The following is an 18,149-nucleotide window of genomic DNA, read 5'->3' as shown; positions in this document are numbered from 1 at the left end:
TTCCTCTCAGGGGTGTACTCCACCCTGTGAGGTGTGGGTTGTCAGACTGCCCCTAGTGGGGGATGTCTCCCAGTTAGGCTACTCCGGGGTCAGTGACCCACTTGAGCAGGCAGTCTGTCCGTTCTCAGATTTCAACCTCCGTGTTGGGAGATCCACTGCTCTCTTCAAAGCTGTCAGACAGAGTCGTTTGCATCTGCTCAGGCTTCTGCTGCTTCCCCTGTTGTTTTTTTAGCTGAGCCCTGCCCCCAGAGGTGGAGTCTATAGAGACAGGCAGGTTTCCTTGAGCTGCTGTGAGCTCCACCCAGTTCGAGCTTCCCAGCGGCTTTGTTTACCTACTTAAGCCTCAGCAATGGCGGGCGCCCCTCCCCCAGCCTCGCTGCTGACTTGCGGTTAGATCGCCGCAGACTGCTGTGTTAGCAATGAGGGAGGCTCCGTGGGCGTGGGACCCTCCCGGCCAGGTGAGGGATATATTCTTCTGGTGTGCCCGTTTGCTTAAAGCGTGGTATTGGGGTGGGAGTTACCCGATTTTCCAGGTGTTGTGTGTCTCAGTTCCCCTGGCTAGGAAAAGGGATTCCCTTCCCCCCTGCGCTTCCCAGGTGAGGCGATGCCTCGCCCTGCTTCAGCTCTCGCTGGTCAGGCTGCAGCAGCTGACCAGCACCGATTGTCCGGCACTCCCTAGTGAGATGACTGCAGTACCTCAGTTGAAAATGCAGAAATCACCGGTCTTCTGTGTCGCTCACGCTGGGAGTTGGAGACTGGAGCTCTTCCTATTTGGCCATCTTGCTCCGCCCCCAAGATTTTTCTACTTTTCTATTCTTCCCCATTTATTTACATATTCAACCATGTATTTATATCAGTATGGATATTTATTTTATACTTTGGTTTATAATCCAATAGCCTTGTATTTATTTTGTTGCTCAAATTATTTCAGCTTTGTCCACTGGGAACTCTTTCAGTTGGCTCCTGGGTTTTTTCAACATACCCCCATGACTGGGATTTTTGAGGATTTCTTTAATCTCTGGCAGACACCAAAAGATGCTTCGGGCTCCATCTTGTATATTTCCTGCTTAGTGTTAGAATCAGCCATTTCTCTAAAAACCTTGATTCTTTTTATCAAAGAATGGTATTAGACACCAAGGTCTGGGTGCCAGATATGTGTGTTTTTAAATGCTCATTACTAGACCTGGACATGAAGAATTTACAAAATGATACATTTTGAGGGGATTAAAATTGGTAAAGGGAAAGTAACAGAAAACCTCCATACAAAACAAATTAGCTGGGTGTGGTGGCACGTGCCTGTAGTTCCAGCTACTCAGGAGGCTGAGGCAGGAGAATCACTTGAACCCAGGAGGCGGAGGCTGCAGTAAGCCAAGATCGCACCACTGCATTCCAGCCTGGACAACAGAGTTAGAGTCTGTCTCAAAAAACAAAACAAAACAAAACAAAAAAACAGAAAACCTCCAGCTCCATTTTTATAGTTCAATGGAAAAATTGGGTAGCTTTTCCCTTTGGGTATTTACTATAATCCAGAAAAAAAGTTAGGGTCATTCATTTTCATGTGATAGGATTAATGTGTTTGAGAAGGTGGCAAAGGCTAAAAGAGCTCCTTACTTTTATGTAGCACAAGGTTTCTTTCTTTCTTTTTTTTTTAGCTTTCTATTTTTCCAGCACAATTACTATTTTCATCTCTCAAAAACAGCATATGTATCCTCAGTGCCTCAATAGCAAATTAAAGTACATACCTAATAATTTATGATACTGACCTGACAAAGTCATGAGTCCAGAAATCCAGCTTCAATAAACCATATGCAGAGTGAACAGATTAAGAGATTGTCCCTGTTAACTGAGCTCACAGCTTAACATCCTCTCCCTTGTTTTCCCTCTGATGTCGCAGGAAGGAGACAGGTGATGGAGGCAGGAAGCATTTGGACATCAATGTAATGTAGTCAAATACAGAGGCATCAAGCCCCACTCACCCTGGACCTCCTCCTAGGAACTGATGTCATTAGTACAAGCCGTGCAGAGACTGCTTTAGGATAACCAATCATGATAAATGTCTGTTCTATTCAAACTTAAATATCAGTGCTTCCAAAGCCTCTTCCCTATATCTTTGAGATCTCAACAAACTCTGGTCCAACAATGAAGGGAGGCAGCTGGAGTTCTGGGGGAGGAAAAGTATTCTCATCCAAACCAGACTTATTATGTAAGGAAATACTTGGAATCCCATGCATACCGGTGATTAGGCTAACAACATTTGCATTCATTTTCAACTGTGCACCTTCATCTTTAAGCCAACTAACACAAGTGAGAAGTCCACTTATGCACATCAGCAATGAAGGGCTCAGGTCTCAGGCAAACTTCTGTACAAATTTTGTCATGTCATAGTGTGTTTGCACATACTACTTTACCTTAATGTAGGCATAGCTGGGAGACTACACAGCAGTGCATGTGACAAGAGCAGAAGTTATCAGTCATTAGCTGGAATGGGCAAAATGTCCAGAGACAGGAAAAAAATTCAGATGGGCTGGAGTGCAGGAGTATTGCTTAGGTCCCAGAGCTAGTCCAACAGTACTAGATGAAAGACAAAGGGCCTGCATTTGAATCCTGATTTTGCTATTCCCTAGTTCCATCAGTACAGGCAAATTATTTTATAGTTTGGAGTCACTGTTTCATCTACCGTGTACTGAATGGCTGAATTTGTTTAATATCACTAATATGATTCCATAATCGAATATACTTTTATTCCAAGGCATGACTGAGAAGGATAGCCTTAAAATGATCCAAATCAACAAGAAACACAGAAAACACAACCAGACAATTGTATGGTATTAAAAAAATTCCCTCTAGTGGCTGCTGAGTTATGAAGAAGGTGTTGAGACTTGAACCCAGACCTGAAATGAGGAAGAAGAAGGGGTCTGGGAGGGATGACAGCTGGCCTCTTTTAAGGTGATGCATAATAACAGTTATGTCCATTTGGGTGCAATGCTGACACTGTGTAGGAGTCTTCCCAGCTTCATTTCCTAACCCTTATCTAGATGAGCACACTCATGGAAGAGTCATGGAAGGCGGGACATGTTTGTTTATGTTAGGTAGTAATGTTGGTGGTGTGCCGCCCTCCCAAGGGAAGAGAAAAATTGGAGGCAGAGAAATAAGAGCCAAGGCCCAAGAGTTACTTCTGTGGAGGCTTCCGGGTAGAACAGCAAGATTCTAATTCATGTTTCTGAAACTGAACTTATTTAATAGAGGAAGCACGTTCTACTTAGCCCTGCAGGGCAGAAAATAAGATCACAGATCACAAAGCAATTGCATAAATGCAATTATTTGTTTTGTTTTGTTTTTTTTTTCCTTGCAAAGCCTTACTTTTTCCCTTTAAGAGAAAGAGAGGTCTGGAGAGAAGAAACTAAACTAGGCTTCTGTTCTCAAAAATGATCTAAAGCTACATGTTTTTACTAAAGAATTTCTACGTCAAGTGATTTAAAAGCCAGAGGAGACCTTTAAAAAAAAAAAAACCCAAAGGTTTAAGTGTATGAGAACAGCACTTCCTGCCAGAAGGATTTCCTGTTTCAGGCAACCACAGCAACGTGGAGAAACATCCGCCTTGTGGCCACAGCCTATGTTCCACAGGCCACTTCTCTGTTCTACTCACCCTTCCTCCCCGACGAAGGTGACATATAGCTTATTTCTCTGCAGGTCTTTTCTGGAGTAGCCCATAATCTGATTAAAAGCATCTTCTAGTAAGTGATCTCTTCGGATAATTAACCTGTCCATAACGAGACAATTTGGAAAATACAGATTATTACTATACTATTAAAGATAATTTACTTATCTTTCTAGAACATTTCCATTTGCCACAATTAACTAGGTAAGAAGAATGTTACTTAATGTCATTGCTGTCTGCAATAAAGTACACATTTGTCTTTAACTCTTAACAGCATTAGCAAAAGTTATATGAGAGAATCATTGGTAAATAGAGCACCCTACCTATGATCTGTGAGAACAACTGAAGAATCCTATCTAAATGGTCAAATCAGTTTATCCCAGAACAAAAATGATCATAAAACACCACCACACACACACACACACACACACACGTTTTGTTAAGTAAAGCAAGAACAACTCTATGAGGCAATGTTTTAAGCCTCAATGCACTTAGACAAGGAATTCAATTATTAAGTGTCCAGCGAGATGACTGTGAGAACAAAGAGGAAAAAAAAATTCTCAATGTCCTCCAAAGCAGTGGAGTTTCCAATAGTTAATTGTTAAATTAAGTGAATCCTGACAGTCCCTAAGGGAGAGATACAAATGAACGATGTGTGTGGCAGGTTAATCTACTTGTGATGATGACAATTAAAGTCATCCTTCCATAGATACCAATTTGCTCTTCACGTGAACGGTAACAGGCAGAGAGATGATAGGGAGGCTGAATGCGTGACAGCTGGATCATTCTAGACCTTTGTAAATTAAGTGTGAGAAAAGTAAAGCTCAGAGAAGTATGGTGTTTGGGCAGGCTGATGATTTCTTACGGCAATGGAAGTGAAATTTAACCAAGGAAGCCTTCCTGTGGGTGGGGCAGTGAGCCGTGGGGCTGCTGTTGGTCTGGTCTCTGGACCCTCTCTCAGGCACCAACGGTCACAGGGGAGCTCCAGTGGAGACCCTCCCTCCTCTGTCCTCTCTCAGTGGCGGAGTGATCTCCAGTGGGGACGTGGGACAGGGTTGAAGGCAGGGAGAGAAAGAAGGGTAAGCAGGGAATGGAAACAATTGTAGGCCAAACAACATGATGATGTTTCGGTTTCCCCATTTGAAGGGAGGAGGCAGATGAAGAAAGGCAGAAACGACATTCATGACATGTTCTGCTGTGAAGTTTGTTTCACAGAACTGAGCAGAGCTGAGCACTATTCCTGCACTCAGGTCAGTTCAGGAGACAGAAGCTTGTAGTGAAGGACATTGAGATGGCTTTATAGCTAATGAATATACTATGTACCAACAAAGAGGTACTTTTCAGAAAAAAAAATACATCAGCCTTTTATTTTGCTTTTATTTTTACATGAAAAGGCAGTGTCTTCACTGCTTGTTTTAAAATGTTAAGCTTAATCATGTTTCATTCCAGGCCTATGTTTTAGATGATCCTATAATTTACAAATGCCGAAATAATTATGCCAACTAAAATGAAGGCTAGTCATCCCAAATCACAATCAATTTCCTAGAGGCCCAACTGCGCCCTCTCCTTTCACCATCTATACATTATGTGGTTTGTGTCTCTTTGACTTACTTTAACTTCCCTGGGCCTTGTCCATATCCTTTAGTCTCTAACTTCCTGTAAAAGTTCCTCAGTTTGGCTTCGAAATCCCGCTTGTAAGGGGCTGGAGCCCGGGCATTGGCACGCTGGGTACCTACAGCAAACCACAGAGAGAGGACAATATGAATTTGTGCATCATCCTTATGTTCATCACATCACCATGGACAAAAGCTATCACAATCAACAAGTCCAATGAGGCAACTGTCTTAACTTCTGCATTTGAAGGATTAACTTCTGCAACTTGAAGGATATAACAAACCTCAACCAGGGTCTTAAGTGACGTCTTCTTTGTGGCATTTTGGTTGAGAATTAAAATCCTGTTTGAATAGTTACAATGGTACCCATGTGTTTCTCAAGTATGGTTCCCCTTTTCAGTCCAAACTAATATGAGTCAAACAGAGTTACTCATGTCTAGTAGTAACTGTTAGGATGAAATGTCTTTGCTTGCTGCTGAAATGATATAATGTCAATTAGACAGGAAGTTGCAATGTAAAGTATGTGGTATATAAGTAAGTGGCATTAAGAGTGAGGTTTTAATCATTCACTCTAAATTCCTAACCAAAACTCCTCACAAAACTTCTTTTTTTTTTTTTTTTTTTTTTTTTTTTTTTTTTTTTTGAGATGGAGTCTCACTCTGTCACCCAGCAGGCTGGATTGCAGTGGCGTGATCTTGGTTCACTGCACCCTCTGCCTCCCGAATTCAAGCGATTCTCCTGTTTCAGCCTCCCAAATAGCTGGGATTACAGGTGCCTGCCACCACGCCTGGCTAATGTTTGTATTTTTAGTAGAGACAGGGTTTCGCCATGTTGGCCAGGCTGGTCTGGAACTCCTGACCTCAGGTGATCTGCCCACCTCGGCCTCCCAAACTGCTGGGATTATAGGCATGAGCCACTGTGATTGGCCTACAAAACTTCTTTTAGATATGCACTATCACCAAGAATGATTTTAGACACATAATTACATAAATTTCATATTGCAGGGTAAAGTCTTAATATAACACATACTTGCAAAAGGCAACTGTCTCTGGGTTGCACAAAGAATAAATAATATTAATATTTATTGGATTCTTCTTTTTTTTGACATGGAGTTTTGCTCTTGTTGCCCAGGCTGGAGTGCAATGGCACAATCTCAGCTCACCACAACTTCTACCTCCCAGGTTCAAGTGATTCTCCAGCCTCAACCTACCGAGTAGCTGGGATTGCAGGCATGCACCACTACGCCTGACTAATTTTGTATTTTTAGTAGGGACAGGGTTTCTCCATGTTGGTCAGGCTGGTCTCGAACTCCCGACCTTAGGTCATCCACCTGCCTCGGCCTCCCAAAGTGCTGGGATTACTGGTGTGAGCCACTGCACCAGACCATTTATTGCATTCTTTTTTTTTTTTTTTTTTTTTTGAGACAGAGTCTCGCTCTGTCACCCAGGCTGGAGTGCTGTGGCTGGATCTCAGCTCACTGCAAGCTCCGCCTCCCGGGTTCATGCCATTCTCCTGCCTCAGCCTCCCGGGTAGCTGGGACTACAGGCGCCGCCACCTCGCCCGGCTAGTTTTTTGTAGTTTTTAGTAGAGACGGGGTTTCACCGTGTTAGCCAGGATGGTCTCGATCTCCTGACCTCGTGATCCGCCCGTCTCGGCCTCCCAAAGTGCTGGGATTACAGGCTTGAGCCACCACGCCCGGCCATTTATTGCATTCTTAACATGTGCCAAGTACTGAGAATATCTAGATTATATAAGGATATTTTATACGTTATTCAATGGCAATTATCACCAATAAAATGTAAAAGTAACATTGTTTCTCTTTCTTTCTTTTCTTTTTTTTTTTTTTGACACGGAGTTTTGCTCTTGTTGCCCAGGCTGGAGTGCAATGACATGATCTTGGCTAACCCAACCTCTGTATCCTGGGTTCAAGCCATTCTCCTGCCTCAGCCTCCTGAGTAGCTGGGACTACAGTCTTGCGCCACCACGCCCAGCTAATTTTGTATTTTTAGTAGGGACGTGGTTTCACCGTGGTGGTCAGGCTGGTCTCGAACTCCCGACCTCAGGTGATCCACCTCGGCCTCCCAAAGTGCTGGGATTACAGGCATGAGCCACCACACCCAGCCAATTGTTCCTCTTTCCATAGAAAAATCTGGTTTTGTGTCACTGGGTGACTAAGCAGCAGGATGGGATAGAAAACTGATGATGAATATGGAAATCAGACACACAGCCATGACAAAAACACTGGATATTTCCACTAAATATTTCCCAACCGATGAAAGAAACCAGAAAACAAAAGCTGGGAAGTCTTGTTCATTACATACCATGTAAGTTCATTAAAAATTTCTTTAACAAATGAGTAAACTAAATGGTTGTTATTCATAGTGAATACTGTGTTAGGTTCACCAATGGATGTCCAAAATGAATAAGGTGAGGTTGCTGGAGTGGAGTGGGGAAACAGAAATAAAATGTCAAACAAGAGAATAATTAAGTCCTGAACTAGGTGGTATATAGACTAGAAAGCAGAGGGAGCAAAGCTATACCCCTGGGGCTATACCTAGTCCTATAGATACCCGTTGTTTGCCCCATAATCTTTTTTGAAGATTTTAAATTAATTGCCAACATTTACAAATTAAATTTCAAATTAAAAAATTCCAGATTATTATCTTGAAAATTATTTGGGAAATCTTGTAATGACTGGCTTGCATGTCCTTGGGGATCCAGCGGGCAGCTGCAGCTACTCTGTTAGACGAAGCATGCTGTCACCACTCTGCGGCAGTCACTCAATGACACGGCTGCCTGTCCCCCAACCCCCACAAGCATTTGTTAAGATTAGTGTTATACAAAAGTAATAGTAATGTTAGAAAAAAGAAATGAGTATAAGTAGAGATCAAAGTGGAAAAGGCCTTAGGGAGGAAGCTTAATTGGGACCACACCTTGCAAAAGAAGAATTTATATTCTATACTGGAATAGAGCAGCAAGAGCTGGCATGAGCACTGTATGTGTGTTCAGAAAACGCCGAGAGAACCAAGCTAGCCTAGAGTGGAGGAGGAGTGCTGGGAGTAAATGGGAAATGAAATTGATCAGAAGGGTTGGAGCCAAATTACGATAAGAATTTTTAAAACCTAGCAGAGGAGTTTGGGCATGATGAACTGAACAGTGCCTTTACAGGTTCTTGAGCAGGAGAATAACATACAAGTGGTGTTTTATTTAAGAAATTATTTTTCAGAGTGTGTTGAGTAAATTAACGGTGGGTAAGAGGAAAGAGCCCCAGTTAAGAGTTGTTGCAGTAATTGAAGCCTAAGGGGATAAAGGACTAGACTGGAGTGGGTGACTCAATGAAATTATCTACCATGTGAAATATGCACTGGGAAAAGAGTAGATAAGCAAGGAAGAAGAATGGGAAGCATGATGATAATATAAAGTATATTTACACAATAACAACAGGTATTACTTGTTAAGCGCCTGCTATACATTACAGATGATACACATTACACAGGGGATCTTGAGAAATCCTCACAAGTCTACGAAGCGGGTATTACTAGGACCATCATACACCACTTTGCAACTAAGGAAAATGAAGGTGCAGTTTCCTGTCCAAGTCATATTCCAGTGACAGTAGATTTGGGATTTGAGCCAGGTCTATCTACCTGATGCCATGAAGAGTGTGGGAAGTGATGCAGGTGAACAAGGGCACGTGAAACTTTATACATATTGACTTGGATATGACAGCTGACCAAATGCCCTAGAGACTGAAAAATGCTGGGCTGGAATTGGGGTGAGAGCTCAGGGCCACACATGTGGATGAGCTGAGTTAGTGTGTTTATGGCACTTTATGCAGTGACTGTTGCATAAGAGATCTCACATAGGTATCAGCTGTTGTTATCTGCATAGAGGTGAATACTAAAGATGGGGAAATGAGTTGAGATTTTAGTAATGAATCTGTACAAAACTGGCTATTGACCAACAGTCTGTCTGGAGATCTGTTTGTATAGTTAGGCAAAGAGCTGAGTTATGTCAGAAAGCAAGCAAATAAGCTTGACTTTAAAGATCTGGGAGGCAGAGGAGACTTCCAGGCAGGGGTTCTCAATCTTGACTGCACATTAGAATCCCTTAGGAAGCTTTTAAAAATTCCAATGTCCAGGCCACACCCAAGACGCATGACATCAAAATGTGTAAAGACCCAGAATGTGGGGTGGGACCCAGGCATGAGTGTTAAACACAGCTGTCCAGATGATTCCAACGTGTAGCTATGGCTGAGAACCACTATTCCCTCATTGGAAGGTCAAACATCACCAATGAAACACATGGGCAGCATCCAGGGACTAACACAGGGCAAATGTTTCCTGGGTACCGAAAGGCATCATTTGCAATACAAAGGAACATTATCTGCATGAACACAAGTCTGCTGTCCTAGATGGATGAGGGATAGGACAGTGCAGTTCAAGTCCACTCAGGGGTGGCACAGTCAAGGTGTCAGTGCTCCAGTCTGAGAAACTGCAGACTAGAAAACCCAGACAGTGCAGAACGCAGCTGTAATGAATCCACTTTCAAGAGCAAAATCATTGACAAGAAAGAGAAAAATGAAGGACAAAGAACTGAATTAAAATATTTTAAGACACAAAAGAAACGTTTTGTTTTGTTTTGTTTTGTTTTTAGACGGAGTCTCACTCTGTCGCCCAGGCTGGAGTGCAGTGGTGCGATTTCGGCTCACTGCAAGCTCCACCTCCCGGGTTCACGCCATTCTCCTGCCTCAGCCTCCAGAGTAGCTGGGACTACGGGTGCCCGCCACCACGCCCGGCTAATTTTTTTGTATTTTTTTAGTAGAGACGGGGTTTCACCGTGTTAGCTACGATGATCTCGATCTCCTGACCTCGTGATCCACCCGTCTTGGCCTCCCAAAGTGCTGGGATTATAGGCGTGAACCACTGCGCCTGGCCAAGAAACATGTTTTTTAAAGAGCTGATTACTTTGAAACACAGCACAGAAAGTAACTACTCCTGTATAATTTGAGATGCTTGAAAGGATGTGGGAAATGCCATAATGCATTCCATCAATATCAATACAGACGCAATAAAAATTAGCTCTGATTCTGTTTATACTCTAGGTAAAGGGATTTAATTATAAAAACTCTGAGACAGCAATTGTTAAATGCAAAAATTCTTTTGCTCATAGTTCCATTAGGAAAAAAGTCATTTACACATTACTTCATTTTTAAAATTACAGTAAATTGGCCAGGCGCAGTGGCTCACGCCTGTAATCCCAGCACTTTGGGAGGCCGAGGTGGGCAGATCATGAGGTGAGGAGATAGAGACCATCCTGGCCAACATGGTGAAACTCCGTCTCTACTAAAAATACAAAAATTAGCTGGGTGTGCTTGTAGTCGCAGCTACTTGGGAGGCTGAGGCAGGAGAATCACTTGAATCCAGGAGGCAGAGGTTGCAGCGAGCCGACATTGCACAACTGCACTTCAGCCTGGCAACAGAGTGAGACTCCATCTCAAAATAAATAAATAAGTAAAATTACAGTAAATTATGCTGTTGGCCTTTGTCAAATTCTTAATACAAGTGAGGTATAATTGCCAAGAAATTCCAGAGCAGGAGTGATGTTACTTCCACTTTGGAAATACAAAATGTTCTTGGAAGATTGAGGTAATAAAATTGTATGGGAACTACAACTGTAAGTGAAGTTCTAGGTTATAATACTTTATAAGACAGGAATTTCATAGTCTTTACAGTTCTAAAGAAAATCAGATACAAAAGATCCATGTTATATCTAGAAAGTGATCAAATGAAGGGCTGACTTCATGGAGAGTCAGCATTTTGCTAATACTGTGCAGGAAAAAATTTCAGTAACAGATACTAGGGAGTTTTTGCTTTGTCATTGCAGGCAGGTCTAAAAAAGCTTCTATATTGTATTACCCTATTTTCATATACTGTTACAAAATTGCATAATCATATACAAACTGAAGAATTCTATCTGACAAAATATTTCAGAAGACACTAGAAATAGCTTGGCATCCAACTCCCGGGCAGTCTCAGTCTTTTTTGATTCTGGGTGTGTGACCCAGAACCTGCATTGTTCTGATGACTAGCACTGGTTCTTCACATTGGACAGGGGCTGGATCTTAGCCTGATCCAGCATGGCTCCATGCCTCTGTCCTGGGACAGCTCAGAAGCTTACCTCTTTCCTGGTTCACTTTCAAAAAATCCCTATGACATTTAAAACAAATGCCCTGTGAGTGAATGAAAACAAAACGTCAAGCACTACAATAATTTCTGGAAGGCTCCATTTTCTGGAACATAGCTCAACAATGGAACTTAAGAAAAAACACGTCCAAATCCCTGGCACAAAGCACAAGCACTGAAGACCTGGCATTTTTGCTTTATTCTCTGAGTAGTAAAAGGCCCTCAGGTCATTTCTTGGAGCTTGCTGATGCTCATGTACATACAATTTATTGAAAATAACTTAATGCTCTGACTTCTCAAACCTTGACAGAGATCTTGGCAGGGAAGTGATTTATTAAAAGGAAATGTAAAGGGTCTGCCAATAGCAGGCACCCTCTGACAGCTCTATGGGTGAGGACAAGGGAGACTAACAACAACAAAAAGTTAAGTCTTTACATTATGATAGAAACAGTGTCTGGGGCTTTCTTTTGGTCTCTGGGATCACAACTTCCCCATCCCTAACCACCCAGGGAGCATCCTTCATTTGTGCAATTTGGTTCCTAGATCATCTTTGTAGGGCTGAGTCAAGGGAAGGGATCAAACACCTTTTCTAAAAACAGGTCTAAAGCTATTTCAGGGACTGTAGGAAAGGTGGGGAAAGGGAGAGGACAGATGAGAGAGACAGAGAGAGAGAGAGAGATAGAGGGAGAGAGAGAGAGAGGAATAGGGAGGGAGGAAGGGAAAAAGGAGAGTGAGCAGAGAAGAGGAATTGTGAAAAGAGGAGAAGATGACATAAACAGCTGGTAAAATGCTAAGACTTTGTGGTGGGAGAGAGAAAACGAAGATTATTAAGGGTACACAATGTGTTGGGAGAAATAATTCCCTCTCACAACCCATCCCCTCAAGACAACCTTTAGTAAAGACCCCCAAGGCTCTTCTGTGCTCTCTGAGTGTTTTACTTCTGTTGAGGGTGACTTTCTGCTGGTGCTAGTTTCCAGGGAGTCCAGCTCTAGTCAAGTAACAAGAGCTCTGCATCATGATTCATGGGCACAATGATTCCCCCAAACCATGAAATATCCTCAATGTGCTGTGTATAGGAAAGTAAAGAGAAATATAATACATTTATGAAAGAGTTTCAGTAAATAGTGGGTTAAACAACTTCTCATACAGTTAAAATCATAGCTTTGGTTACCTGGAAAATCCACATAAGAGAGCGCATCTCCAATAATATCAGATAAATTAAGTGTTATTGCATTTAATTTCCTAGAAATGTGCAGCTTATATAAACTTCTGGGTCCCATATTTGGCATAATAAGCCACATGGTGTTTGGAAAGATCTTTTCCTTCTGGCATCACTGAGGTTGGGATTGGCATTATAATGGTCCTAGAAAAACAAACCTTCACATTCCAAAATTTTGACAAATTTTGGTGAGCACTCTAACAGCTGCAAAAAGCAGTGAGTCAAAGTTTCCAAAGCCCCTCTCTCTTCTGCACTTGAAAATACATGTCAATGTGCTTGGAATGAGGAAAAGTGTGGAAAGTTTACCAGGTTCCTAGGAATTCTCAATGAAGATCATTAAAATTTATTACTGTCATAATTTTCACGATATTATTCTCACACCACTAAAAGGGGTGAAATTATAGGAGGATCAGACCACTTCAAAAAATCTGTTTGAAATGTTGCTTTCACAAAACCTTCAGGAATACTGGTAGAAGGAGAAGCTATTCAAAGAAACAGAAGATTCCTCCAGAGGGGAAATGAGGTTAGGTAGGCCTGCCCTGGTATCATGTGGAATTTGTTATAGTGACTTCCATTGATATCAGGCCATACAACCCAGTTTCAAGATCAAACAAAGCCCACTGAAATAGAGTAGGCCAAAAATATGGAGATGATTCTTCCTGAAAATTAAAACCACCACAAACACTGCTAGCAATTTAGATATATTTGGGTTACACATGTCTTTGGAAAATGTTTAACTCTAAATGTAAGTTTCTAGAATGGATTTGTCACCAAGGATTACTCATGTGCATTTGCGATGCTAAATGAGGAAGTAAACTTAGCCACATTTAGAACGCTCATACAGTCTTGAAGAACGTGTACAGTCTTCAGTGCATGCCTTTAAAGGGCACGGAAGGGGGAGCATCTGGCGATCTACCTTTTCTTCAGGGAGGACAGGCCACACAAAAGGCCTGGAAAAGGACAGCCTTGACTGGCACAAGCAACAATCCACATGGCTTCACCTCTTTAACCATAAAACATAGGTAAAAGGATGGTCCACTTTAAACCCCAGCATAGGCTCTTACTAAGACAAAGGCCACTCTGAATGATTAAATATCTAAGCAGACAGCTCTGCAAATCAGCGTCTGTTTGTTCCAGTTATTAATGGTTCAAATGTGAACAAACTATACTTCTCAGAATCAAATTTCCAGAAAAAAAGAAAGAAAAAGCGACACATTAACCTTTATTGGCTACTTGTTATGTTCCAAGCACCAACCAAAGTGTTGTCCAAAAATAATCATGAGAGGTGAGGTAATTATTATTATCCATATTTTACAGAAAAAGAAATCCAGGCTCAGGGAAGGAGGTACCCTGCCCAAAGTCAGATAGCTGCTAAAAGAATGAGGCCAGTTGGGAATTTCATGAAGTTTTCCCCTAAACTTTAAACCTACCTGTAGTGTCATACACTTTCTTTCAACCTGTGCCATCAAAACAGGTATCCCTATTTTGTTCCAAAGTTGGCCTGTGTTTCTGCCTTCAGTGTCATGCTGTTCATGAGCCTGCCTTATTCCACAAACCACTTTCCTTCCACTCACTTCCTGTGTCCTCTGCACACGTATGCTCAACTTCCCAACCTAAAATCCCTTCCCTCTCTCTTCTCCTAACTACTGTTCTATTTTGCTTTCTTTTCACCTCCAGATTTCGTGAAAAGAGCATTTGACTTCTGCTTCAGATCCTGTATCATTCTGTCACCAACCAAGATCTGGTTTATAACCTATTACTTCACAGAATCTCTTTGGCAAAGACCATTTATAACATCAAGATTTTCAAATCTAAATGAGGCCTCTTTTCAGATCTCATCCTTTTCAGATGCCCCACCCCCGTTTTGAGACAGGGTCTCACTCTGTTGCCCAGGCTGGAATGCAGTGGTGTGATCATGGCTCACTGCAGCCTCGACCTTCTGAGCCCAAGCAACCCTCCCACCTCAGCCCCCATGAGTAGCTGGGACTTCCTGAGCCCTTTGAGCATATGGCTCTACTGACCACTCCTCTGTGAAACCCGGCTCCCCTGAAAAGACTTTCCTAACTCTATTCAAAATCTGTTGGCTCTCTTTCTTTCACTTGCTCCTCTGTCTCAGTTCATCCCTTAAATATTGAGGTTTCTCATGTCATCACCCACTATTTCCTCTCCTTTTCAATGACTTTCTCCCCAATTGCTCTAATCTATACTTTAGGTTTCAGACGCCACCAGTACACTGAACTCCTTGTTTTCAACCTCCCCTGTGCACCATGGCTGCCATTTTCAGCTGTCTTTGGGAATCTGCCATTAATGGCCCAAAGATTTCTCAATAAAACTTGCCCAACACCAAACTTATTCAATCTTCCCATTTGAGTCTAACCATTTCCCCTTCTTGGCAGAGGGTGCTACCATCTGCCTGGTAGCCTAGGTTGTGAGGGCCTTTGAATCTTCCTTGACTCTTCCCTACCTCTACTCAAAGTCCTGATGTCTCTGCATCCTACATATCCCTTCAATTCGTTCCCTGGTCTCCATCTCCACTGCCTAGTCCAGTCTTTCATCATGTTACTCTGGCTAATGAAACAGCCTCTCTGAGAATCTGTCTCCGGTCTCTCATTTTCTAATTTATCCTCCCAATTGCCACCAGACTGACTGATCTTTGAAAAACAGGATATTATTGGTATTCCTCTGCTTATACATTTTCAGTGTCTTCACATGGACTATAGAATAAGGCTGGCTGGTTATGGTGGCTCACACACTTTGGGAGGCCGAGGCGGGCAGATCACTTGAAGTCAGGAGTTTTGAGATCGGCCTGGCCAACATGGTGAAACCCAGTCTCTATTAAAAATACAAAAATTTGCTGGGCATGGTGGCACGTGTTTGTAATCCCAGCTACTGGGGAGGCTGAGGCAGGAGAATTGCTTGAACCTGGGAGGCGGAGGTTGCAGTGAGCCAAGATCACGCCACTGCACTCCAGCCTGGGCGAAGAAGTGAGACTGATTCAAAACAATAATAATAATAATAATAATAATAATAATAATAATAATAATGATGATGCTTCAATGACCAACCAGCCCTAGCCTACCTTTCCAAACTGAGCTTTGAGAACTTCCCTTCCCTTGTATCTATTAACTACACGTGTATCTATTTCCTACACTACTTGCATGCTTCTATGGCTTAGCTTATGCTACCTGATATGGTTTTTTTCGATGTTTGTTCCCTCTAAATCTCATGTTTAAACATAATCCCCAGTGTCAGAGGTAGGGCCTTGTAGGGGGTGTTTGGATCATAAGGGCGGATCTCTCATGAATGGCTTAGCACCACTCCCTTGGTGATGAGTGACCTCATAGGAGATCTGATTGTCTAAAGGTGTGCGATACCTCCCCGCTGCTTTCTCTGGCTCCCACTCTCACCATGTGACATGCTGGCTTTCCATCACCTTCTGACATGAGTGGAAGTTTCCTGAGGCCCTCAACAAAAGTCAAGCAAATGCTGGCACCATGCTTGCACAGTTTGCAAAACCATAAGCCAATGAAACCTCTTTTCTTTATAAATTACCCAGCCTCAGGTTTTCTTTATACTTACACAAGAATGGCCCAACACATTACCCTCTTTACTAGAATACCCTTCTTTCTTTGGTCCACCTGGTAAACTCCTATTCATCATCCTTCAAGGATCCACTTCATACTTCCCCAAATACCCCATCCCCAGCCCTGAAAGAATAATTGCTCCCACAGCTGTGTTCTCATACATTTCGTCATTACAGGACTAACTACAGAGCTTCACAGAGTCATTTGTTGACTCACTGCCACACCACGAATTCTTCAAAGGAAGAAACTGTATTATTCATCTCTGTAGTCCTAGAGTCTAATTCAGTGCTTGGATCATAGTTGGATGCTCCATAAATCTGTGTTAAATGAACAAATAAATAGATCTTTTCCTGTTTGCAGTACCCAATCAGGCTGCAGCTTCATTATCATTGCAGTATGTGAAAACACATGTTGTATATACCAAAGAACATAGAGCAGCTTAGTGACACATATGGAGTTTGCATTTCTACTGAAATCGTTTTCAATTCTGATAGCTGTTAAAGTGTGAACAATGCATTGCCTATAATAAGGACCTATATACAGCTGATATTCTGTCAACATCATGACTGCCTTCATTTTCAAAGCTTATTTGCCAAGCTGCATTTTCTACCATTTGCTCATCCACCCATTCATCCACCCACTCACTCACTCATTCATGCCTATCTCTTTCAAAAAGAGATTGAATGTACACATTTCAGTTTACCTATCAACATGTTCTATTTGCCAATCCATCTCTGTTCTATCTAATGCAATTAATGAATACTGTAGGAAAGAATGTCCAAGTCTATTAAACTGAATAATTTCAATTCCATACTATTTCTTGAGAGTGGAGACTTTATCTTGATTGTATATCAAAAAATTTCTCTTCACTAGAACTTTCTAAAGTCAAAAAGCAACCTAATATTTTGTGTCCTGATATTGTATGACATAACATCATGAAAAGTAAATTCTATATCTGAGTATGTCATACCACTAATCCTCCTATTCATTATCTCTTTGTCAAAATGAATCCTCATGGAAATAATCCACTCTTAAGAGACAGGAAATGCACAATGTATCTATGCTAACACCAAAGATGTACCTGAAGTGTTCCCTTCCTGTCCTGTCTTTAGGGAGGAGAGAACATCTGGCTTGAAGGTTCACTCCTCAGAGAATTCACTGCGAGCAGCAGGTGGACTCACCTGGTGAGTTCTGAGGAGATGACACGGGAGAGCCACGTGGGGACTGACAGTAGCTGGGGTAGAGTAAGGCATGTGGAGGCACATATGACATTATCTCTTCTTCAAATAAGCTGGGGAAAGACAAGAAGCAAAATGTTCAGCCAAAGTAGTGCTGAAAAGCCTAAATCCCAATGGGGTAGAATATTCCATCCAAGATCGGGTTTACATCCCAAAGAGAGCACCTACCCCCTTTCTCTTGCAGGTAATTCTTGGGACAAAATGGCTGGCTGTGGTACTTTTTGTGAACCCTGTGGCTATTTGACTGTGTTCCTACCAACTTTGGACAACGTGATTTTATTTTACTATTTCAATATATAAGTTTGAGTGTACATGTTTGTTTGAAAATCATACTTGGGTTTTCAGATTTGGAAACAGGATTCCAACACAAAATAGAAAATGTTTATTGAGAACTCATCATAAATACACAAAGTATGTTATATATCCTCATTCCAATAAATAAACAATAGGGTCTCAGCCTTCCAAGGGCTTAGGATTTAACTGGATAATTAAAAGCAAAATAAAACAAAACACATCCTAAATAACTACAATCACAAAATAATTAGCTCCCTTGTTTACCCTGGCTACTATTTTTCAAATGTGAGGATTTAGATCTTAGACCATTTAATTGTCTTCTTTCTTCTCCATATTGAAATGTCTGTTTATGATATTC

At 41.9% G+C, this 18,149-nt stretch overlaps 1 protein-coding gene across 3 annotated transcripts in view; it reads right to left on the bottom strand.

The window, feature by feature from the left end:
• The window catches only part of HECW2 (HECT, C2 and WW domain containing E3 ubiquitin protein ligase 2), a 238,926-nt gene that overhangs the window by 44,594 nt on the left and 176,183 nt on the right, over nucleotides 1-18,149 (bottom strand). For all 3 annotated transcript variants that reach the window (XM_030915952.1, XM_010381608.2, XM_030915953.1), the window contains 3 exons: nucleotides 17,441-17,550; nucleotides 5,270-5,390; nucleotides 3,647-3,760 (listed from right to left, as the gene is read on the bottom strand). In XM_030915952.1, coding sequence (XP_030771812.1) covers nucleotides 3,647-3,760; nucleotides 5,270-5,390; nucleotides 17,441-17,550 — 345 coding nt within the window. The remainder of the gene's footprint in view (nucleotides 1-3,646; nucleotides 3,761-5,269; nucleotides 5,391-17,440; nucleotides 17,551-18,149) is intronic.

Source organism: Rhinopithecus roxellana, chromosome 14 (assembly GCF_007565055.1).
Source record: "Rhinopithecus roxellana isolate Shanxi Qingling chromosome 14, ASM756505v1, whole genome shotgun sequence".
NCBI lineage: Eukaryota > Metazoa > Chordata > Mammalia > Primates > Cercopithecidae > Rhinopithecus > Rhinopithecus roxellana.
The sequence above is the reverse complement of the archived record's forward strand: the minus strand, read 5'-3'. Positions and strand labels throughout refer to the sequence as shown.